This window comes from Schistocerca piceifrons, chromosome X (genome assembly GCF_021461385.2).
Source record: "Schistocerca piceifrons isolate TAMUIC-IGC-003096 chromosome X, iqSchPice1.1, whole genome shotgun sequence".
NCBI lineage: Eukaryota > Metazoa > Arthropoda > Insecta > Orthoptera > Acrididae > Schistocerca > Schistocerca piceifrons.
This window is the reverse complement of record NC_060149.1, coordinates 379,938,323-379,964,598: the sequence shown is the minus strand read 5'-3', so window position 1 is coordinate 379,964,598 and position 26,276 is coordinate 379,938,323. Positions and strand designations below refer to the sequence as shown.

General features: G+C 39.3%; 1 protein-coding gene across 1 annotated transcript in view; it reads left to right on the top strand.

Moving 5' to 3' along the window:
• The window catches only part of LOC124723018 (spectrin alpha chain), a 125,191-nt gene that overhangs the window by 87,523 nt on the left and 11,392 nt on the right, over nt 1–26,276 (top strand). Inside the window, 12 exon segments of the mRNA XM_047248193.1 lie at nt 6,762–6,910; nt 10,332–10,527; nt 15,131–15,309; nt 15,402–15,621; nt 16,248–16,344; nt 16,347–16,502; nt 16,581–16,735; nt 16,737–16,777; nt 18,927–19,113; nt 22,623–22,753; nt 23,015–23,219; nt 25,720–25,924. Coding sequence (XP_047104149.1) covers nt 6,762–6,910; nt 10,332–10,527; nt 15,131–15,309; nt 15,402–15,621; nt 16,248–16,344; nt 16,347–16,502; nt 16,581–16,735; nt 16,737–16,777; nt 18,927–19,113; nt 22,623–22,753; nt 23,015–23,219; nt 25,720–25,924 — 1,921 coding nt within the window.

Below are 26,276 nucleotides of genomic sequence, written 5' to 3'. Positions count from 1 at the left end.
AAGACAAACAACACTGTATGAAATAACCGATGTAGGATGTGCGACGAATGAATCTGTGAGGAGAGTGCGGCGAAATTTCTTATGCGAGTGCATTTGCTTACAGCATGACACTGCCTGCAGTGCCTCTACTGGGCTCATGACCGTATCAATTGGACTGTAGATGACTATAAAATCGTGGCCTGGTCAGATGAGTCCTGATTTCAGTTGGTAAGAGCTGATGGTAGGATTTGAGCATGGTGCAGACGCCACAAACCCATGGACCCACTTTGTCAACATGGCACTGTGCAAGATGGTGATGGCTCCATAATGACGTGGGCTGTTTTTACATGGAATGAATAGGGACCTCTGGTCCAACTGAACTGACCATTGACTGGAAATGGTTATGTTCGGCTACTTGGAGACCATTTTCAACCATTCATGGACTTCATGTCCCCAAACAATATTGAAATTTTTATGGATAACAATGTGGTATGTCACCAGGTCAAAATTGCTCATGATTGGTTTGAAGAAGATTCTGAACAGTTAGAGTGAACAATTTGGCCATCCAGATCACCCATCATGAGTCCCATTGAACACTTATAGGGCATAATCAGGAGGTCCGTATGTGCACAAAATCCTGCATCAGCAACAATTTTGCTCTTATGGATGGCTGTGAAGGCAGCATAACTCATTGTTTCTGCAGGGGACTTCCAATGACTCGTTGAGTTCATGCCAAGTTGAGTTGCTGCACTACCCTGGGCAATAGGTTGTCTGACATGATAAGTAGGTATCCCATGACTTTTGTCACCTCAGTGTAAAAGACAAGAGTACTTTTTTAAAGTTTGGTTGTTTATAGAAGCTTTTGTACTTTCCCTCAGTGACGTGTAAGTTCGCAGGAACACCAGTGACGTCCTGTGCAGAAAATGAGTTTTAACTGTGTAAATGGGACTTTCACCTTTATACATGCTTATGAAAATGTGTCTGTGCGTGTGTGGAGATGGGGGGGGGGGGGGAAAGGCCTTAACGTGACTCTTTGTTTCTATCTTGAAAGTCATTGAAGTGCATATTTAGAGTTTCACCTGTTCCTTACATTCAGTACTTTTGTAAAGATATTGTGCCAACACGTTGATTGTATGGTGTTCTCTGGCGCTCTGTGCCAGATTATTCCTGTGTTGTGATGCCCTCCTGTCTTGTGTACTCTTTGTCTAGAAGAGGTATCTCAGCTATGGAGAGAATGAAGTAACACGGTAGTAACACACTGGAATCACATTCAGAACAATGGTGGTCCAAATCCACATTTGACTATAGAGATCTAAGTTTTCCATAATTCCTTAGACTGCTGAAGATAAATGGTGGTAAGGTTCCATTTAAATGACGCAGCTGATTTCTTCATCCTCCATGAATCTAAGCTTTTTTTCACTCCCCTCTCCTTGCCCCCCCTCCTTCCCTCCCACTCTCTCTCACCCCTCCTTCCCTCCCCCCTCTCTCTCCCCCTCTCTCTCTCTCTCTCTCTCTCTCACCCCTCCTTCCCTCCCCCCTATCTCTCCCACCCCTCCTTCCCTCCCCCATCTCTCTCTCACCCCTCCTTCCCTCTCCCCTCTCTCTCTCACCCCTCCTTCCCTCCCCCCTCTCTCTCTCACCCCTCCTTCCCTCCCCCCTCTCTCTCTCACCCCTCCTTCCCTCCCCCCTCTCTCCCTCACCCCTCCTTCCCTCCCCCCCTCTCTCTCTCCCCCCTCCCCCCTCCCCCCTCCTTCCCTCCCCCCTCCCCCCCTCCTTCCCTCCCCCCTCCTTCCCTCCCCCCTCCTTCCCTCCCCCCTCCTTCCCTCCCCCCTCCTTCCCTCCCCCCTCCTTCCCTCCTCCCCCCTCCTTCCCTCCTCCCCCCTCCTTCCCTCCTCCCCCCTCCTTCCCTCCTCCCCCCTCCTTCCCTCCCCCCCCCTCCTTCCCTCCCCCCTCCTTCCCTCCCCCCTCCTTCCCTCCCCCCTCCTTCCCTCCCCCCTCCTTCCCTCCCCCCTCCTTCCCTCCCCCCTCCTTCCCTCCCCCCTCCTTCCCTCCCCCCTCCTTCCCTCCCCCCCTCTCTCTCTCCCTCCCCCCTCTCTCTCTCCCTCCCCCCCTCCCTCCCTCCCTCCTTGGTCCCCCCTCTCTCCTTCGCCCCACCTCTCTCCTTCGCCCCACCTCTCTCCTTCGCCCCACCTCTCTCCTTCGCCCCACCTCTCTCCTTCGCCCCACCTCTCTCCTTCGCCCCACCTCTCTCCTTCGCCCCACCTCTCTCCTTCGCCCCACCTCTCTCCTTCGCCCCACCTCTCTCCTTCGCCCCACCTCTCTCCTTCGCCCCACCTCTCTCCTTCGCCCCACCTCTCTCCTTCGCCCCACCTCTCTCCTTCGCCCCACCTCTCTCCTTCGCCCCACCTCTCTCCTTCGCCCCACCTCTCTCCTTCGCCCCACCTCTCTCCTTCGCCCCACCTCTCTCCTTCGCCCCACCTCTCTCCTTCGCCCCACCTCTCTCCTTCGCCCCACCTCTCTCCTTCGCCCCACCTCTCTCCTTCGCCCCACCCCTCTCCTTCGCCCCACCCCTCTCCTTCGCCCCACCCCTCTCCTTCGCCCCACCCCTCTCCTTCGCCCCACCCCTCTCTCCCCCCTGTCTCCCCCCCTCTCCCCCCCTCTCCCCCCCCCACTCCCCCCTCTCTCCCCCCTCTCTCCCCCCTCTCTCCCCCCTCTCTCCCCCCTCTCTCCCCCCTCTCTCCCATTCCCCTCATGAGGTAATACTGCAAAAATTGTACCTATCCAAAATGCAAGAGATGAAAAATTCTGAACCTAGCATTTAAGTTCTGTTTTGTGAGAAGTGCCCCATTGGATATTCTGTAATGCGTCTATGAATCATATTGCTAAATGACACAGAGAAATTACATAACTTAATAGTTTTATCCATGTTACCACACATTGGGGTGTCAAAAAGCAAAGTAAATAAAATGTTTCCTCATGTTTATGAAGAAACCTGAATCTAACTGAAATTTGTAAAATCAAAAAAATGTTGAATGAGCTTTTGAGCGTTCCTATACAACTGCAGAAATCAGCTTGAAAGGATGGCAAGAATTAGCAACTGTGAACAATCTGATTGTCTGTTCCAGAGATCTGTTACAAGAGATTTGCAATTGTGAGACAGTATGTGCTCTTGAGTGCAAGTCATACAATATCCCTATCTCATAAGAATAGTGGTTGTGTCTTTGCTAAACCAGCTGAATGCTGTAAAGTATAAAATCAAGAATATATGTAAATACAAGATCTTAAACTCCAAAGGTGTTTCATAAATATTGGAAATTGCTGCCAGTGTTCTTGGCAAGCTTAACCTCTTTGCAGAAGGAATTGTTGAAAGTGATATTTTTCAGTTTCCCTTTCCATAATATCATATATGTATTCTCAATCACCGGTTGATGGTATCTCTTTGTTCCGAATTTGCACTTCCAAGTGCCTCCATAAAAAGAAATTGGGTGGATTAAAATCTGATGATCAAGCAGACTACGCTACATGGAGTCCACAACAAATCCATTGTGAAAGAAACGACGTGCATTTGAAAAGAGCAAGGTCATCTAACAGTCCATATTTAGCTTTTCTGTGGTTTTCCAAAATCACTTAAAAATGTGGTGGTTTCTTTGTAAAGGAGGCAGTTAATTTGTTTCCTTGTCCTTGTCCAAAATGAACTTGTAAGTCTGTCTCTAATGGCCTTATCATTGATGGTATATTAAACTGAACCTTCTTTCCCTGTGTATATGGTGAACGAGATAAACTTGTAATACCAGTAAATAAGCATCTCGGAAATATATGAATCATTGTCCTGTTGGTACTATATGTGGCACTATAAGATACCAGTCGATAATGTCACATTATATGGTGACACACTATGTTTTGGTGCCCTGGTATGTCAAAGCTGTGAAGTTTCACTTGTGTCCACTGATACATGTTATGATAATTCACTATAACATCCCTTACTAAGTGAGCTTCATTTGTGAAAAGGATTGTTCCTGAAAATTGCTGATCTTGCGTTTCATAAAGTTCCAGAATTCCAACTGCTGTTGGTAGTACCCAGCGACCAACACTTTTGCATAATATGTGCATAAAAATGTTTTCTGTGTATAATTGGAACAACACAACTTTGTCATGTTAGAGACGAAGTGCTGAGAGACAGAATATTGATGCTTTGGTATTCTGCTAGAAGTTTTCAGAGGATAAGAATAATTTGTTGCTGTGTACGCTGGTCATGCCAGATAACTAAATCCTATAGTTCCAACAAATGCACCCTACCCGATCATGTGGCTGTCCACAAAGTAAATTGTTTTTGCTGATGGGGGAAGTGCTTAATAGCAAATATTTCTGTCCCACCCAGAAACCCTTAGGTGACATATGTGTTGGTGTATTATGCATTTGTCCAAATTACCACCATTTGTGAGCAGCTCTTGGCACAGCATTTAGCGAATGGAGTAAACAGGAGGTTGTTGTTGAAAGGACATCCAAGGAGCATTCTTTTTCAGTGTTCACCACGTCTTTCCATATCTTCATATGACATGACAGTATATGTTAGTCACTTCCACCAGTTCTGTTTCAGAAGGTTTTTTATGGTTTTATAAACTCTGTGATGAAATGGTTTTTGTGTGTAAGTCCCATGATCAGGCTGATGCAATTAAGGACATTAGTGTTTCATCTATGGCTCCTGTTTAATCAATGTTAAGAGAAGAAAAGTTGCTACTCACCATATAACGAAGATGCTGAGTCACAGATTGTTATGCCTATCTGTGACTCAGCATCTCCGCTATATGGTGAGCAGCAACTTGCCTTCTAATAATATTGTTACATTCCGTCTTGGATTTTCCATTGTTTGAATGTTTAATCAAAACATGTACAGTAAGCCCAGGAGCAAAGCAACAAGAGAACATTTGAACATTTTCCCTCAGTTATGTCTCAGTTTTTATAAACATGTAGCTGAGGTATCCCAGTGGGTAGAGCACTAAACTCTGGCCCTGGAGGTCCTAAAGGAACTTGTGTTAATTCTCGTTCAAGGTTTTCATTATGCTAGTAAAAATTGTGCCCCGTATAAATAAAATTATGGGGCATGGGGGCTTTTGTATTTGAGTCTGTGAAAACACAGAAGATAGCTCAATACAGTTTCGCCACTTTTGCAAAGCATTGCATTCCAGTAGTGTGAAATGCCCTGTTTCAATTGTGAGAGTTCTATGTTATGCGTAATTAATTTTGATAGAAAAAGCTTATTGTGAGTAATTTCTCATTTTTCTAGTTGCCAAAATCATGGGTAGTGCAGTGGATGTTGAAGGAGCCTCTTGTCACCTTAAACAAGAACTGTATACAGTTAATGCTTATTTTCATGTGACTAAAAATGTTTGTGTGTTCTGTCTTTGAGACAAAATTAGATGAAAAAATTGGCTGGCTACAAACATTGCTGCCGTGATCCTTTGTAGCTAGTTATACCTTGTTCTCATATGCGTATTCTTGGAGGGAAGGTGGCGTGGATGATTCCTTCTGACACCTGAAACAAAGCTACGGTATGAAGGCATGACCAGTTTCTTTCCTCAATCTTGCCAGAATTGACCTAGGGCACCGATTGTAACGAATTTTAGTTGTTTAAATGTAAAACCATATCAAAGAGTGTCTCATTGTTAATATCATTTGCCTTGTGATTTTAGAAATGCAAAATAAAGTTCTAAATTTCTATCCTCTATTTTTTATTTTATTTGGGTAATAATGTATTTAAAAGACTCAGTATCATCATTGCCCTTTCCTTGCTGAGTTAACTAATAAAATGGTGTACATGAGCTTTTATGGAATGTTTGTAACTTTGACTGGTCACAAGATTTTAGTTTCTATTCAACAAGTCTTTGCTAACACTGCCTGTGCCTGTTAATTCCAGTCATATTTATGTTTTAACTGTAAAAGATGTCATGCTGAACAAGCTGCTTTTCCTCCCTGTTTACAGTTAACAAGAGAAGCAAAGCAGACACACACACACACACACACACACACACACACACACACACACACACACACAGATATATATATATATATATATATATATATATATATATATATATATATATATATATATATATATATATATATAGTGTAAATATATATAGCATAAATACAAGTGTTGTGCTGATTTTATTCTGCTGTTTGATAGCCACTTTTTACATTTGGCTAAGAAAATCGGTTATTATGGTGATTTGTGCCCTTTAGTTATTTTTTATGGCTTATGCAGGTGTACCTCTTTATTTGTTTTGAGAAGTAATCTATAACACCTCCAAATCTAGCAATAAATAAATTGACCTGTAGCGTAGACATCTAGTATTGAGAGAAGCTAACTGCTTCGATAGCGGCAATGTGCTTCAGTTTCATTGGAAAGTCATGCGATGGATGACTATAGAATGTGGTTGTAGTTTGTAGTATTCTGTTATGAGCTCATAGACAGATTAGTAAGTTGCAGTTGTTAACCTTAAGTTATTATGAGAGAATTATTTTAAAGTGCAAATCTTAACAGTTGTTTCTCTATTATTTTGATGTAGACACTTATTTTGTTTTAATATGTTGTTGGTTTGCAAACTGTTTCTTCAAATGTGCTAGCTTTGAATACGAAAATACAAAAATCAATTACCAGCTTTTATTAAAAACTGTATGTGGGGCCAGTTTATTTAGTTTAATTCGTAACTGAAGGTTAGAGTGAATAATTAATTATTCAGTGAAGGAAAGCAAATTTGTATACTGAGATTAATCTTTTCCAGGAACATCGAACGGAAATAGATGCTCGTGCAGGGACATTCCAAGCTTTTGACTTATTTGGACAACAGCTTTTGCATTCTGGTCATTATGCAAGTGTTGAGATACAAGAAAAATTGGAAAGCATGGCAGAAGCCCGTCAAGAACTTGAAAAGTAAGTGCAGTTGTGAGATTTGCAATAGTACTTACCAAGTTTTAAGGTTTGTTTACATGTGAGTGGTGGAAAAGGGAATACAATAAGTTGTTTACTATAAAGCTATTTAGGCATTAAATTAAAGAGAATTGGCCAGGTGTGAGTAGAACTCTCACTCTGAGGGCTCCATACAAAATTAATTGTGTATGTACACAGTTGATCCGGGAATCGAGGATGTTGATAATTTTTGCCTGTTTTCTATGTTCATACTGGAAGATATCAGTCCCGGGGAGTCAAAGACTTTCAAGAGTGTGTTAATTTTAAGTTTGAAGTCACATAACAAATAGTAAAAGAATTTCTTAATTTCATTTTTTTTTCTTTTTTTTCCTTCTTCTTTTCTTCTTTTACATATACAGTAAAACATTGCTTCTTGCCAAATTTCATGATTCTAGGCCAACAGGAAGTACTGTATATATTCGAACAATCTGTGAACCCTAATTTTGAGGGAGGGAAAATCTTTTTTGCGTTAATTTGTTTTAGTTTTTAAAAAAATTGCTCTGATGTAATGATGTGTTCAAAATTACATATAATATAAATTGGTTTGAAGAAACACGTCATAATCTTCACATGCCGTTGTACAGGTTGATAAATTGTTAAAATGCAGCCAATTCAGCAGCATGCAGCTGGCTGGCCGGTGGGCCTGTCATCTGGCCCGCTAGCCGGGCAGCCGGGTGGGGAACATTATCCCCGCCAGCTGGGACTCTAGGCCTACCTAAAATAGCAAAAAAAAAAAAAAAAAAAGGAAAAATAAAGAAATGCGAATTACCATGTTTGAGAATGTAATGTTAATATGTGCAATGAAATATTTTGGTCAATACATGTACTCCCTTACCTCCCTATTCATCATCACTTTCATCGTCACCACTATCGGAAGAATAATTGTCGTCCTCCGTTCCATCCACTGAATTTGTGATACCACATTTTTTGAAGGATTTTTCCACCAGTGGCTGTGGAATGGAGTCCTATGCACTTTTCACTCACTCACAAACGTGGGACAAATCCGACTGTTTGCTTTTCCGCACAGTGTAAACTTGTGGTTTTCATCAGCCATGCATTATGTGTATCGCTGTTTAAGTGCAGCTTTGAATGACTGATTTATACACACATGTAATGATTGCAGGATGGATGTTAAGCCTCCAGGGATAATGGCCAAGTCAGTTTTCCTTTTTTGTAATTTGTCTCGCACCTCCGTAATTGTATCTCCACAGAAGCTCTCCTGGACCAACATGTTATGTACATTCAGTAACATACCAGGATGATGTTGCCAAACATGCATCACCCAATCAATCCACCCTTTCGGATTTACTCTTGCTAATATGCCTTTCACTGATATTTTCAGAGTAGTTCTCCTTTTAAATATCATTTAAGGTGGTAGCTTTCATCCATCACGAGTTACACACATCATCAACTGTACACCTTTGCTTCTCACTGCCACCAGTTTGTATCATGATGCTGGATTCTCCTTTCCTGTTCACGGTGTTGTTGAGTGGCATCTCAAAATAAACTGGCATTTGATCCACATTACCAATGTGCGATAACATATAGGACTGTTTATGTCACAGATTTATGGCGTAACGATGAAACTGCTCTATTTTTTCCTCATAATCAGCTGGAAACAGTTGAGCGATGTTAGTTTCCCCTCTGGAATCCTAATTCATTTCAGTTTAAAAATCTTAATAGCCAGCCCAGGCTAGATTTGAAACTGGTAAAACTAGTTCTTTGGCTAAAGCCAATGCTTTAAGTTAGCACATTTCACTCTTCACCGAACATCCATATTGTCACTTCTCATCTACATAAGTGCAGAGCCTTTGAGGCCCAGGTACTTCGCTTTTTGGCCACAAAATGCCCTGCAATTATTGTTAGTTTCTTGAAGCCGTGTTTTGTTTTTTCGCCACTCACAGATATAGTTCTATCTCATGTCATACTTTCTTCTCACAGAACAGTTTCCAATGTTCTCGGCTGCTTCAAAAATTTTCAGTTTTTCTTTAGCAGTGCATGAGTGATAATGAGGACTTGTAGCCATAATTAACACGTTTGAAGGCATTAATACTTCACTTCTAATGTGCTATTGACACATCACAGACTGAGACTGCAATAATGCCATAATGGGATCTATTGTTGGAGATGGAGCAGTACCAACCATATGTCGAATAATGTGCGCACCACAGTTTTTAGCCCTTAAGTTTGGGAAAAAACATGCATGGATTATACAAGTATATACGGTACTCTATAGGCTTTGATGAGGGAGTTTGTGAGTATCAAAATATGTGGCATTTATGTCTATATCTTATGACCACATTTACTTAGAAGCTTCACATTTTTTACTTCACCAATGGACTGCAGACCTTAATGTGTGGCATAAATTTCAACTCGATACATCTACCAGTTCCTCAGAAAAAGGGTTCCAAACTGTCAGACAGACAGACAGACAGACAGACAGGACAAGACAAGACAAGAATGTGCTTCTATAAGGGTTACATTTTTACCGATTGTGGTACGCGACCCTGAAAATGATATCAGTGTGAGTACCAGACTTTGAAAGCTACATAATGTATATTTTAAGCTGAAGCTAAGTGTATATACTAAGGAAAATACTGGTACTGTTAATCTGAATACATATCAACAGTGAAGTCGCCAAATTCATATGGGAATCAAAGTGGTAATGTTGTAAAAATTAAAACATTCAGAAGAACTGTAGCGCTATTATTTATTACCACTCACTTAATTTTTTGTAGTTTTAACAGTTTTTGACTTGACTTTTAGTGACTTGTGCATAAGAATTCATGCCATCACAATCACAGTGAGGCTCGTGTAAGTGTTCGTAAATTGACTTTCCTGGTAATTACAGTAACATCATGTAAAATAAGCAGATACAGTAGTTGAACAAGGCATGATTTCAAGGGGTCATAACTCTTTTAACAAACAGTTTCCCGAGGTATGTCTCTAGGATATTTTTTCATTATCTATTAGATTATATTTTGAGCTTATACTCATTGCAAGAAAATGTTCTAGAAATTGCCGAATGTAGATTTAATTGTAAAAAGGCAACAATTTTGTTGTCACTAAGGTCTAGTTAGACTGAAGAGTCTGGGGATGTCTGATGGCCAGGTAGTAAAATGATGACTAAGAAATGATAAATGTGTGCATGCTGCAACTGAAACTGGGGATTTTGGCCTGAAGAGGAAGCTTGCCAGTGAAAACTGCAGGGCAGCCCAAGTCTTCTCGAGCTACTGCTAGCTTTTTCTTTTTTTCTTTGAGCTTTGATTAACATTTATTGAAATTTATTTTGGGAAGGCCAACTTCTGAGTAAATTACACAAATTTTGATGAAATACCAACAAATAAGTCATGTGATAGTTTAACACAGTATTGATGCATTTCAGGGCTTGGATTGCACGACGAATGCAACTTGATCAATGTTTAGAGTTACAGCTGTTCTATAGAGATTGTGAACAGGCTGAAAACTGGATGTCAGCTAGGGAAGCATTTCTTGCTGCAGAAGAAGTTGATTCAAAGGGAGATAATGTCGAAGCTCTCATCAAAAAACATGAAGATTTTGACAAAGCCATAAATGCTCATGTAAGTATTTTGTTGGAGTAAGAACAGAAGTCATCATTCTTTAATCCTCATAGTCACTTACTGTCCACCCCCTTGTAAAAAGCGAAGTGGCACATTGCCTAAGACATGGGAGGACCAAGGTTCAAATATAAACCCAACCTTCCTGATTTGTGTCTTGTGTGATTTCGACGAATCACTTGTGGCAAATGCTGGTGTGATTCCTTAAACGAGAGGCATTTCTGATTTCTTGAACTTTCCTTTTCCAAGCTGAGGCTTATCCCCATTGTCAATAGGATGTTAATCTCTAATGGTCCTTCCTTCCTTCCTTCCTTCCTTCCTTGTCCAATATAATAGTTTACTTTTAAAAACAAGACAGTGTATACTATTCTTAGGAGCCAGTGTTGCTGTTGCTGTTAGATCTTTGCTTTACTATTAATACCAACTCCGTCCACTTGATTCAAAGGCAATCTCCTCTTGACAAGTTCGTGGTAATTACTTCTTTACTCCTTTAGACAGCTAATTATTTCACAATTGCACTTAACGGGAATTGTCAAGTGACAAGGAAGTATTAGTTTATACCCAAGAAAACATCTTTGTCTCTGTTTTATAAACAATGTAACTCTAGAAAATGGGCCTAGAATTTGAATCCTGCCCATTTAAAAATTATGGGCAAAGAAAGGATGGATCACCAGTAACGAGAGGTGAAAGGGACAAAAGTTTGTGACTCATAGATAAAAGTGTGTTTTCTTGTGTTAGCTAGTTAGTAAGTAACATTTCCCATGGAACATTTCCCATGATAGGTGGTTATGATGTGGAACACACACACACACACACACACACACACACACACACACACACACACACACAGATGTGAGTTAGTAATTCCTACCTACCACCTTTTACACATTACAATAACAGAAATTCTTGCATGGAATAGGAGCTGTCAAGGAGAAACATCCTCAGTTTGTTACCAAATTTTATTTTGCTGTCTGTGAGACATTTTATATCACTGGATAAATGATCAAAATTTTTTGTTGCAGCCCTCTGCACCCTTTTTGTGCTAATGACAACCTTAATGTGAAGTAATGAATGTCATTTTTCCTTGTGATATTGTAATTAGACACCTCATTGTTCCTCGTGAACTGTAGTGGATTATTTACAACAAACTTCATGAGGGAATAAATATACTGTGAAGCAGTAGTCAGAATGCCCAATTCCTTAAACAGATGTCTACAAGGTGATTGGTCAGTGTACATCACGAACTATTCTCACAGTACATGTGTCTGCAATGAAGACCTTCTTTCTTAAAGATGAGCTACCCCAGAACATTATTCCATATGACATTCATGTACATCTATCTGCATCTACATGGATACTCTGCAAATCACATTTAAGTGCCTGGCAGAGGGTTCATTGAACCACCTTCACAATTCTCCATTGTTCTAATCTCATATAGCGCGCGGAAAGAATGAACATCTATATCATTCTGTACGAGCTCTGATTTCCCTTATTTTATCTTGGTGATCGTTCCTCCCTATGTAGGTTGGTGTCAACAAAATATTTTCGCATTCGGAGGAGAAAGTTGGTGATTGGAATTTCATGAAAAGATTCTGTCACAGTAAAAAATGCCCTTCTTTTAATGATGTCCAGCCCAAATCCTGTATCGTTTCTGTGACACACTCTCCCATATTTTGTGATAACACAAAATGTGCTGCCTTTCTTTGAACTTATTCAGTGTATTCCGTCAGTCCTATCTGCAAACAGAGTATGAGTTTGCTGGATTACTGAAAGCCATTGCAAGTTTTCCTTCATTAGAAATCCAAAAGCAAATGGTGTGTGTAAAAAGTCAAGTCATTGTGAGAAGATGGATGAAAAAGTGCTGCATGTGTGCTATTAACCCATTAACCACTACGCCATCTGGACACTGCATGCTGGTTAGCAACAAAAGGGAAAAAAGTTCTAAAAATTAACTATCTACAACTAGAGAGAAAATAGTTACAATCAGAAAATTTAACTAAAGAGATCAGCCACAAGAAGTGACATGGGGAGTAAAAGAAGAAAATGTACAGATTTAGAAAGTGTAGAGAAAGAGAGGAGGAACCATGGGAAAGGAGGCGAAAGATAAAAAAAAAAAGGGAAAGCTGTTAAGTTAGGAGTGAAAGTGCATATGTTTTGCAGGGGATGGGGAATTTACCCACTCACATTGTAACTGGGTCAGTGTCTTCAGTTTTATTTGTGTTGGGCAATAGGGCTGTAAGAAAAAAGGCAGGGATTGGACAAGAATTGAATGTTGAAGCAATCAGTGTGTGCTAATCACAGGGACACGAGCCAAATATGTCGCACACACATTCTGTATGTGAAGTTCTGAAGTTTTGGAGTGATTATTGTGTAAAGAACTGTAGCTTCACATTGCCAAAACAATTCTTATTTATTGATCGTTAAGATGAGAAACTTGCTAGAATAGTTACCTCAGCATTGTACCTGTACCTTCTCATCACTCTCTGTTAATGTCTAATACTGAGATGGTCTATATTATTATTATTCCAAATGAGGTGACACCGTGGTTAGCACACTGGACTCACATTCAGGAGGATGATGGTTCAAGCCTGTGTCAGGCCATCCTGATTTAGGTTTTCCGCAATTTCCCTAAATTGCTTCAGGCAAATGCCAGGATGGTTCCATTGAAGGAGTACAGCTGATTTCTTTCCCTATACTTTCCTAATCCAGGCTTATGCACTGTCTCTAATGACCTTGTTATCAGTGAGACGTTAAACACTAATCTCCTTGTCTCTCCTTAGTTCACATTTTTTACTCTTCAGCAAAGTATAAACTGATTCATTCAATGCGTAATTAACATCTGGGGGCTTTGAGTCCCATGTGTGTGTGGATCTTGACTTTTGTTCCTTAGAACCTTGGTTCTCCTATTTTGGTTCTTGGTTGACAAATCCTTGTCATTAAAACTACCCTCAAATTTTCTTTCCACCTTTCTCCTTATCTGTACAAATAGAAATAAAGGTTTTGGTTGCAGAAGTTTTGCTGTTTCGCTGTAATGGTCCTTTACCATGTGGTATGTTCTTTTGATGAACACAAAAATTGAAGAGTGGAAATGGAAACTATTCTAAGCGTCATTTTTCACAAAATGCGTTTTAGTGCTGTTGTGTTCTAGGTACACTGTTACATCTTCCTAGACTTGTTCCAAGTGTCAAATCATGAAGAAAATGTTTCAAATGTTCATTATTAGTTGGCACATTGTCTTTGTACCAAGCAGTGCTTCTCAATGGATTTCCAAATACTGTGGGACATGGTCTCCTCCATTTATTTTGGGATTTGAAGAGTTAAAACGCAAGTTTCTGGTTAGTGGGCACAACTTTTTGAGCTGAGATGTTGCAGTTACAAAGAAATGAAAATAGATAAGCAAGGGCTTTGTTCCACGAGAGTTAAACAAGGTTGTTGGCTCAGTTGAAGTTGTGAATCCAGTCCATGTACTTCCAGTGCACACAACCAACTACTTCGATTTTAAAGATGTTGCTGAAACATAGCTGTCCATTCAGACGTGTAAGATCTCTAAATGCAGTACGACTCATCCATCTCCAGTAGCTATATATAAATTCCTATTCAGAAACAGAAGAATGGGAAAATGTTAATGTATTCAAAAGAAGAATGAATGTGGCATAACATACCATGCTTCATCTACAAAACAAAAGGCTGTTGATGATGCCATTTCTTCAACAACTGCACAGGTAGTTTTACTGTGAAACTTTTCTACATCTAATTACAAGAATGGAGTTGTGTAAGATGAAGTCAGTACTAAGTTTTTTCCTTTATTTTAATTTTACTATTTTCTTGTATGAAATTTAATAGAACTGAGAAATGATACATTGCACCATGTCAAGAACAGTGACACCACTCAAAAATCCAGTAATTGAGAAAACTTGACTTGAAAAGGATTAATTTTATAAAACTTACATTAAAATAGTGTAAGTTTCCATTAAATTTCAAATAAGTATTGTTGGCAGTAAGTTCCATTACATTTTTTGTGCATGGTGGCATACTTCACACACGTTTCAGTGACCTAAACTAAAGATACTGTTTTTCAACTTGTCACTTTTCTTGCTGCGGTATGATATGTGAACAACAGTAGTTAAAATACTGCTGCTATAGCTTTTTACTTGTGTTGTCACAAATAAAAATAGTGCTACTATGTTAATGACACTTCAAGCAAAAACTTTCATATTGGCGCTTAGAACCAGTCAGTTTCCTATTGTGACACTTAGGATGTTCCAAGTAAGTTGCCCCCCCCCCCCTTTTTTTTCACTCTTCAATTTTATGAAATTTTGATCAAAATATTCAACTTGTGTTCTTGGTTTCCTCCTAGAGGAATATCGATAATCTTATATTTAGATGAAGTGTGCTACATGGGAGGTATGTACTTTCAGTACATAGTATTTATCTGACAGTGTCCTTCAATGGATACTTTGTCTTTCTCAGAAAAATTTTGCGTATTTGTGCTGGTGTGGAATTTTCCTACGAGAATGTCTACCCATGTTTCTGTCGGGGCAGTAGAGAGGAGTCATGCTTTGATTGTGATCCAGAGTAATACATGTCATTTTTCTTTGGGTTGCAGGAAGAAAAGATTGCAGCACTTCAGACATTGGCTGACCAGTTAATTGGTGCTGATCATTACGCTTCTAAACAAATTGATGAGAAGCGCTGTCAGGTGCTTGACAGGTGGCGTCACTTGAAAGAAGCTTTGATTGAGAAACGCTCACGCTTAGGCGAATCACAGACTCTGCAACAGTTCAGGTATGGAAGTGATGCCTTACTAATAACTTATCATTTAAGGTACCTCCCCCACTCTGATCTCGTTTGTTACAAATTATAATTTTTGTGTTTAGCCGTGATGCAGATGAAATGGAGAACTGGATTGCAGAGAAGCTGCAACTAGCCACAGAAGAAAGTTACAAGGACCCTGCCAATATACAGTCAAAGCACCAGAAACACCAAGCTTTTGAAGCAGAACTTGCTGCTAATGCTGACAGAATCCAGAGTGTAATTGCCATGGGTCAGAATCTCATAGACAAGCATCAGTGTGCAGGATCTGAAGAAGCAGTTCAGGTATGTTTTTACATTTGTCTCTGAAGTTGATCAGGAGAGTAGAACCCATCTTATAAATTTCCAGGATCAGGGTGAATGGGAGTGTCATGCAGATTTTTAGGTTTTTTATATAGTCTTTTCTGTGTACTGAGTACCAATCATGAAGGTATACATCTGTGAAAATCTGATGCTGCATTTTACAATATTAATTTCATAATAATGTCATTCATTTAAGTTATCTTTCTGTGAGAAATTTTCTGTACCATTCTACATTGGTGTCCACCTTATCTGAATTGACACTTCATACTAGTTGACCTGCAGCACCACACACATTCAAAAGCTGAAAAAGTGTGTTCAGTGCCTTGTTTTGTGCCTACACACTGTCCAGCATGTTGTAGGATGAATGGTTCCCTCTTTTTGTAAAAGTTTAGGTTGTATGATATAGTAGACAAGCTCAGCTATAAAATGGTTTTCATGTCCAGTTGCTTTCAAATTTAATGTTTGTTTTCATAAAAAGCTGTAATTTGGCTTTTCTAATAAAAGCAGAAATTTCCTCTTATTCAGTATAGTACAGTGCTTTTAACAGATTTATAAATAGTCCCAAAATTTTAAAGTGTGTAGGAGTAATTGTATATGTATGCTTACAGGCCAGGCTTGCATCTATAGCAGACCAGTGGGAGTACTTGACCCCAGAAAACACAGAGAAAACAGTGAAGCTGAAGGAAGCCAACAAACAGCGAACATATATGCTGCTGTGAAAGATCTTGATTTCTGGTTAGGAGAAGTAGAATCACTTTTGACATCTGAGGACTCAGGAAAAGACCTTGCATCTGTGCAGAATCTGATAAAGAAGCACCAGCTTGTTGAGGCTGATATACAGGCACATGAAGATCGCATTAAAGGTGAGTGCAAAAAAGTTATGTTGATAGGTAAATTGTGAATTTTATTTCTTAGACTCGATTGAACCCCCTTTGTTACAGACATGAATGCACAAGCTGATTCACTAATTGAGAGTGGTCAGTTTGATACAGCAAGTATTCAAGAGAAACGACAATCAATAAATGAACGCTATGAACGCATAAAGAATCTTGCAGCTCATCGTCAGGCTAGATTGAATGAAGCGAATACGCTCCACTCAGTTCTTCAGGGATATCGCAGATGAAGAATCATGGATAAAGTAAGTCATACTTACCTTTCCTTGAATGTTGCTTGAGGATGGTTTAGAACTTAGTAGTTGAGTATTGATTCCACTATTTGTACAGACTGGTAAAAAAACATCAAAACTCATAGTAAATTATGCCAAGGTTTACACACAATTATTTTTTTCTGTGTTTTTGCTATACATTGTCCATTGATGTAGATAGCTACAGGCAATAGCTCTAAAGGAACAGAACAATATTACAGTATGAAGATTTGAAACGTTCACCAAGTTAAATGCAGAAAATATTATAATATTAATTTTCATTATGTTGATTTGTTTTGTGATGGCATTGCTCCTGAGTTAGTTAAATATATGTAGTAATATCTTGGACATCCCAATCACCTACACTCCCACTAGCTCAGCTGCATTTGACAGAACTGTAGTATTCTTCATACTTAGCAGAGCTAAGCATGATGTAAATTGCGGAGTATCTTGAAAAAAGTGTTAGTCTACTCATGAAGATGGCTGAATGTTTGGCACCTGAAATATCGTGGCTGGACATCAGATGTCATCCAGGCTGCAATCACAAAATCTTAATGAAGTAAGTGCTAATTGTTAGTATTCTTAACTCTTTTATGAAGAAACAATTCTTTTTAGCATACAGTGAAAATCTCTAGGAAGCAAATTTACCCCCCCCCCCCCACTTCTCTCTTCTCTCTCTCTCTCTCTCTCTCGTCTCTCTCTCTCTCTCTCTCTCTCTCTCCCCCCCCCCTCCCCCCCTCCCTTCCTTCCTTCCTTCCTTCCTTCCTCCCTTCCTTCCTTCCTTCCTCCCTCCCTCCCTCCCTCCCTCCCTCCCTCCCTCCTGCCAGCGACAGGTTGTTACTCTGAAAATAGTACCATTTTACTGTATTGTACTTGAAAGTGTTTCTTCTCCATGTACATTGGGAAACAGTTGACTGTTGTATTTTGTTCCCTTTTGCATTATTGCAAATTATGTTCATTGTGTTGTCCTGCATTTTTTTCTGTTGAGTATCACACACAGTAGAATGAGACTGAAAGTTTCTTCTTGTCACTGGAAAAAAAATCAGTCTTTGAAACATTTGTAATGATGGTAGCTACCAAACTACGCTGCTATTCATTATGAATATTGTACATTTAATGACAGTGAAATTGCTTTTATACAAAAGTTGAGTTGTTTAAAGTTCTTTTCAATAATTTGTTTTGCTTTTATGTTTCCTTTCATTCCTTAAAAATGTACCTGAATAATATTTTTGGAAATGTAGGAGAATATTCACCTGTACACAAGTTCTTTTTTTAGCATACAGTGAAAATCTCTAGGAAGCAAATTTACCCCCCCCCCCCCCCCCGCTTCTCTCTCTCTCTCTCTCTCCCTCCCTCCCTACTCCTGAAGTCATTTTAATTCAAGTCTTATTTTTCTTAACTTGCTATTTATTTCCCTTGTCAATTATGTGTACAATATTTGGACATTGCAGTGCTTATTTCTGTTCACAGTTATATTTGCGTATTCCTAAAGCTTCAGGTTGTTTGTGCAGGGTTTTCTAATTTTTCTTGGAATTAAAATTTGTTGACAAAAGGCTCTGATGCAAGCTAAACTGACTACTTTCCAATTTATATAAAGAGTACACAACATTTTGCATCAGTGAATATGTCTGTTTTGTTGTTAAACTTGGGTTTTATCCATAACAATGATTTTTATTGAAGAAGTGTATATATGTGATAATGTTCTACTTAGACCTCACAGTGTTCAGACCACATAAGTACACTATAAATTTGATTTTGGCACTTGTGGAGACTTGGGATAATTCTCCAAACATACTTTGCTCTTTTGTGTTTATTCATTCTCAGATGTCAAGTTTGTTAAAATCCACAGGGGGTAATAGACTTAGAAACAAGACTTTCACATATAATTTAGGAGTAAAGATAACAAATTCCAGTACAGTAGAGGCATTGAGTTGTCAGCAGCACAGAGCTTTTACTATTCACTGAGCTGTTTACCTTTACTCCAAAATTATTTACATCCTTCAAGAAGTTTTCATTACCAGAATTATACATGTAAGTAATTAGTTTCATACGAATGATCGAAAATGTAAATTGCTTATAGATATTTACAATGGATCTTTTATACAATAGAAAATTTTGAAATCTTATGTTACCTTGTTTGCAGAGAGAAGAAATTGCTTGTTGGATCTGATGACTATGGCCGCGATTTGACAGGTGTTCAGAACCTGAAAAAGAAGCACAAGAGATTGGAGACTGAACTTGCATCACATGAACCAGCCATTCAGGCCGTGCAGGAAGCTGGAGAGAAGTTAATGGATGTCTCAAATTTGGGTGTTCCAGAAATTGAACAGGTAGGAATATGCCAGTGCAAGCAATTTAACAGCCAAAAGTAGTCATCATATGTCAGTGCTAAAGAGACGAAATGCTTAAGTTTCACATTTACATAAAAATGCTATCTGTAAAACAAAGAAAAGACGCGCTGTAATTTTGTGAAATTCATCTAGTGAAGGATGGTACTTTGCATAGACATAATGATGTCGCATATGCCGAAACAAGCTTGTTGTGAACTTACGTGCCGGCCTGGGTGGCTGAGCGGTTCTAGGCGCTACAGTCTGGAACCGCGCGACCGCTACGGTCACAGGTTCGAATCCTGCCTCGGGCATGGATGTGTGTGATGTCCTTACGTTAGTTAGGTTTAAGTAGTTCTAAGGAATTTATCAAGAATATGTTGCTAAGCGAATAAATGAGGAAAACTGCAAGATAGATCAAATTTTAACAAATGAAGAAAGAATCAAAAGTATGCAGAATATTAGTGATGAAAGTCATGGAGACGACATAGGAAGAGAGAGAAAGATGATGTCTCACACTGCTGGACTTAAGCTGAAAGATATCTTCCTGGAGTACATTATGCAACAGCCAGATAATGCAGTACTGATTTAATGATTGTAAAGACGTTGTGTGCCAGCATCGCATATCATCATTGTGACAACTAAAAAGTCGGGATGTGTTTTGTAGAGATTGATACTACTGTATATGCAAACACTTGAGAACAAAGTTTTCTACGAAAATGAATGTACTTTGGCTTTAATATAGTATAGCCCCTATAATCTTAAACTAAATTTCAGACACTTTTAGTAATCTTATCACTTCCACTGATCCAGCACCCATACGTGCAAGGAATGGCTGGATTAGCGAGTCTGGTGTATACAGGTAAAATTCTCTCCCACTTTCAGTTGCATCAAGTGGCTTAAAATCCACAAGCTTGTGTCATGGAGGAGGAGATATGGTGGTTATCTTTGATGTGGTGTCCTTATTCAGGTGCGTTCCCATCAAAGATCATGTAGATCTGCTCGCCCAGTTATTTGACGACAGTGTTGTGGATTTATTTAAACACACTCCAATGTCATTGTATTTTTTGTATGGTGGACAATATTTTAACCAGACAGACAGCATCATGATGGCAAGCCCATTAGTTCCATTTATAGCCAATCTGTTTGTGGAGCACTTTAAAGACATACCCTGGACATGGCTCCTACAATACGTAGCTGCTTTTATCCTTATGTAGGCAACATGTTCACTGTGTGGTCTCATGGGTGTGAAAAGCTGGGAGAATTCTTGGAACATATTAACAACTTTCTTGACAACATCAAGTTCACATTGGAGGTAGAGACGGATGGTGTCTTACCATTCCTTGATGTTCTTGTCTGCCATAATGTAGATGGGAGTCTCAACCAGTGTTGACTGGAAACCCACCCATATAGACCTATACTTGCAAACTACCAGCTGCTGCCACCCTTCGCAGAACAGTTCTGTTCTGAGGGCCTTGAAGCATTGAGCAGAAGCTGTTTGACACTGAAAATCTACCAAACAATCTGAGCTACTTTCATAAAGTAATCATGGAAAACGGCTATCAGTGTCAGATTTTGCAAGCCATTTTTCCCAAGAAACTTAACAGTAGACCCCCTCAGGACTACATGAAGTAGCTTGCATTTTCGTCATTCTGTGGCTCAGTAGTAGGAAAGATAGCCAGCTCGTAAAAAGGCATAAAATCAATTCGGTCTTCAGGGCACGCGCAAAAGTCAGCAGCTCGTGAGGTCTGTGAAAGACATGTAGGTCTTAGAACACTAAGAGTATGTAAAATACCATGTGGGTGTGGGCAGTTTTTTGTTGGACAAACTGTGCTTGCTATTGAACAGTGCTGTCTACCTATGGTATCCTTAGAAATCAAGCCCTAGTAAATGGACCCCGTACTGCATTGGATGAGACATGTTATTGCATGGACCAATAGTTCTTGAGATAGTGTCATAGAAGAACCAGTCAAGACAGAAAGTTGTGACAACACCATTAGTAAAGATGGCAGCATGTAGCTAAGCACAGCTTGGAACTTGGCCATCAGAAGGTGCGGCAGGTCCACAGTGAAAGCATTGCGTCATATGGTGCTGGAGCAAGCACCAGTGACATCACTGAAGGTAGCGTGGCTATAATCTTAAAACTGTTGTCACTTGACAATGTCTGAGGAGCACTCAGCTCGTGGATTTTAAATCACTTGATGTGGCTGGAAGTCTGAGAGAATTTTCTTACCGAATTACCTAATCTTGTGTAGGAAACACGTTGGCATTCAAAACAGCTTCCAGTCATTTCAGAGTGGATAAATACCAGTCCTGTTTAGTTTTCAAGGGAATCTTATATGATTCAACCTCCAAAGTAGTGAAAAGTTCAGGCAGTGTTGTTGGAAGTGGATAGCGATCATGCGCTCTTGTCTCCGAAGTAGACTTCAAAGGTTCAAGAATATTGAGATCTGATGATTGGTGGCCAAGGGAAATAGAGCAATTCATCCTCATGCTCACAAAGTCAATCCTGGATGATGTGAGCTGTGTGAACAGGAGCATTGTCTTCTTCGAACACAGCATCAGCATTAGGAAACAAATATTGGAGCATGGGATTGGGCTGATCAGCCATAATGATAGTAATGCAACATTTTAGAGTAATTATGGGGCTCATGGAATACCATAATATGGCTGCCCAAATCATCACCTAACCCCCGCTGTGTTTCGCCCTTGGGATTTAAAAATCTGCCAGAAGTTGGAAACTGTGTGAAACAGGACTCACCTGACGAAATTACTGTCTTCCATTGCACGATAATCAGGTTTTATGGCTTTGCCACCACATTTTACTGTCACCGGCATTTGTATCACTGGTGTGTGGTTTTGGAATTCCAGCTCGCACTGAAATTCCTTATTTATAGAGCTGCCCTCATATTGTTTTGGTGCTAACAGGGTTTGCAAGTGCGACATTCAGTTCTGCAGTAACTTTTGCAACTGGCATCCCCTTATTTCTTGTCACAATCCTCTTCAGTGACAGTCTGTTAAGATCACTCAACAGACAATTTTGTCCATGTTGGGACTTAACAGATCGTGTTTTTCCACTTACCCTGTAGTGGTATAAATCTTCTCTTGAATCGCGAAACACTTTCGGTTACCTTGGTTACAGAAGCACCCACTATATGAGCAGCTACAATTTGTCCACATTTGAATTCACTACACTCTGACATAATGCACTTAACCACTACGCAGAACATTGATCTGACCACAACTTGGAAAATATTAAGGACATCTCACAGGTGCCGTTCATGGTCAAATAAAGCAGTGTAATCTACAGCCTTGCCTAGCAGCTGCATTTACGTTCAGTGTTTCCATATTTTTGTCCAACTCATGTATATGTAAAATTTACTTTTTGTGAGACTGCTTAAAATCAGTTTCATAAATATACCACAAAAGATTTAATACTCAGAGGATATAATTTAGTTTTATGTTGTTTAGCAATGTGTTGTACATCAACAGCAAATAATTGTGATTTTCAGCGTCTCAAGCTCCTTAATCAGGCATGGGCAGAGCTTAAGCAGATGGCAGCTACTCGTGGTCAGAAGCTGGATGAGTCCCTTACATATCAGCAGTTTTTGGCAAAAGTGGAAGAAGAAGAAGCTTGGATAAGGTACTAGTTACTAAGATATCTGCTTGACACTCAATTAGTTTTATTTATATACTATTAAAGTGAATGAGAAAGCCAATGTTTCTTCCTCAGTCGATCAAAATACTAACTTCCCAAGAACAAACCACAAGCAGAGTCCCCATACTCATTACCAGTGCAGCTTAGTTTGATTTGGAAATTTAATGTCAACTGAATAAATTGGAAAAAAATATTTCTGACATAAAATTTATACTTATTTAATAAACTGAAAATTAAATATTCCAGTGAGAAGCAACAGCTCTTGGGAGTAGAAGATTATGGTGATACAATGGCTGCAGTTCAAGGCCTTCTAAAGAAACATGATGCTTTTGAAACAGACTTTGCTGCACATGGAGATCGTTGTGCAGATATCTGTGCTGCTGGTCAAAAGTTAATCGCAGACAACAATCATCACATGGAAAGCATAGCCCAGCGTTGTCAACAGCTACAGGTATATACTGTACAGCACATTTGCATTAGGAAAGTGTAATATAAATTGTTATCAACTGAAAGTGCCACTGTTTAGTGCATGGTGGAGGATACTTAAACCCAGTAATAGTGACTTTCTGTTGGATTCCATTCATTTGTTGAGTTGAATGATCGTCTTAGTCGGTTCCTTAATCTCTTACCTTATTCTCATTGCCCCTTTCACAGAATTAACAAAAGATTCCATAGAATTGTCTTCCTTGAATCCCAGTCCTCTACATTTGTTCGACAGTATTTCACAAGAACATTGCCGTATTTCTTCCATATTACCATTCAAGTTTCATGAGCATCTCAGTTACTCTTTTGTGCAGGCTGTACTGACCTGTTAAAACTTCACAGGATGTGTCTGAATTTATTTGGTATTTTATATCATATGGTTTCTTCTATATATGCATTGTAACTACAAATTGTTCCATTCTTCTCACCTATTAACGATATCATGTTTGCCCATTTTAAAATACTCAGATACAATTGAGTCTTGTGTTTTGTTGTGGACATTATATCTTGCATTTACAGACAGCTGCCCTTCATTACAGTAAGTGGTGAGACTACATACTCTGTATGGAAAAGAAGATCCAAGGCAGCTGGCAGTGTTGTTGCCAGCTTTCAAGTGTGGGGGTCAAACTACTGCTGTCTGTATTGCCTGAAAGCCAGAATCACATAGAGCTATGGCAATACTTGAGGCATTGCCATCATAACATAAATAAAATCTTTTATATGATTGGTTGTGATATGTGTGTGAAGCAGCTGTATAAAACCTACATCAACTATGAGGGATCTCCTGTTGCTGTTTGGATTATAGTTGTTTTGCTTTTCACTCTTGTAGAAATGATTTCCTCTAGAGTTCCCATCATGGAAGACTATTTAGTTTCATCACCTGCCTCGAGATGACTGGGTGTTTGTGTTGTCTTCATCATTTCATCATCATTCATAAATCTGGCGAGATGGGCTGAGCAGAGGTTGGGAATTGGTACGGGAGCTGATAACCATGCAGTTGAGCTTTAACCATGCAGTTGAGTGCCCCACAAACCAAACATTAACATCATATTTAGTTTCATTAATACAAAAAATTTTCAAGTCAGTCCTATATTTGTGAGCAAAAGCAGTGGGAGCACATTTCAGTAAACAGTTGACAGTTTGATACAGCAGTCAACGCATTTTTGGGATTGAATGAAAACAGAATCTATCTGTTGAGCTGCACATACAATTTGCAAAACATTTTGTGTGAAAAAAAGAGTTGTTGTTTTCATGAGGACAGTTTTTCCTGAACCCATGTTGATTCAGTGTGATGTGTTTCCTTGAGGAATGTCATACTGTTTCAGTTCAGGATATTCTTTAAGGACCGACAGAACATTTGTACATTGAGGTGGCTATACAAATGCATGGCAATATGAATTAGCAAAATAGTCATGATCTTTTGTTTGAGGCTCCTTCACAATTTTCAAATTTAACTTGCAAGGTGCTTTTTCAATTATATTAATTTTGGTTGCATCTTGTATTATGCAATCCCAGAAACTGTTTGTCTGTGTAGTAACATAGATGCCATCAAATGTGGTTTTATGTACATGTTCACAATCACGTTTGCCAAGACTGATCTCTTGGCACGTTTGCCAAGACTGATCTCTTGGTGTACTGTAGGTGTAAACTCCTTTCTTGTTCCACGTGACATTGTTCGTTTGCCCAGTGCCATAGTAGCCATCCTAAAAGGCTGCATATGTACATACGATGTTTAGACCATTGAACTGTCCTTCAGCCCTCACGATTTCTCATTTGTCTGGGGGGGGGGGGGGGGGGCTAGAAGACTGCTTTTCTGTTGTCTCTATTCAGAAACAAGCTACCCTAGTGCATTGAGTAAAAGCTATCCCAGATGCTGAAAATCTGTCCCAGGAACTGAGTCACCTACAATAATTACAAGACTATTAATGATACTTAACATTACTGGAAGCTATAGAAAACTGAGGCCAAATTTGTTTTCTTATCGGAAAAGGGATGATCTGTAAAAGGTGTGAGCCAACTCTTGTGTACTTCAACATTTTGACTAACGTGACAGATCCTTTATTGGAGCAGTTCTTCTTTTATTTTTTAGATGAGTTACTATAGTGATACAGCCTGTCACCATCTCTCCTCACACAGAATTTGTCATTCCAACCTGTAAGATAGCCACCCAGTATTATCATCATCCAGTTTATGTTATTTCCTTTAAGAAAAGTTTGCATTACAATTACCATTGGGTGACATTTATCTATAAAATACTGCCGCAATTCCAAGTTTGTGAACTTCTGCACATTAGTGCTAAACTGCGTCATTGATCAAATGACTGACTGTAGAAGAAGATGTAAAAAGTTAGACTATTTCTGTGTTCTAATTACAATTTGTTTTTATGCTTCATAAATTTTAGTTTAAATACTTCAAATAAAGCTGTTTCTGCATTTGTAAGATAAGTGTTACAATAATGTCTTCTGCAGGTGAAATTAGATCACTTGGCCTCACTTGCTGCTCGTCGCAAGTTAAAGTTAATGGAAAATTCAGCATATTTACAATTCATGTGGAAAGCAGATGTTGTTGAATCATGGATTGCTGATAAGGAAACTCACGTTCGATCAGAAGAATTTGGTCGTGATCTTTCCACTGTGCAGACACTTCTGACAAAACAAGAGACATTTGATGCAGGTAAATAAAATTCTCATTAGTATTGTACCACTAAATGTGTGTGTTATATTTCCTCATTTTAAGTGTCAGAGCAACAGCCATTCATAACCCTCCTGAACTTGTCAGTTCCTGTGAAGGATGTCACAATGTTAATTTCCTTTTCTGTTTAGAGTGTAGAAGATACTTCTCTAAATGTTTGTTACATTGTCATATTTTTCTCTTTATAAACTCAGTTCCCCTACAACTTCCACTAAAAAATTGATTCTTAAATGTTAAATACGAGGTCTGTTCAAAAAATTGTGGAATTTTGTCCACAAAATTTTTCTGCGCTTATCTTTTACTTATAGTGCATGGTCTCCTTTGAAATACTCTC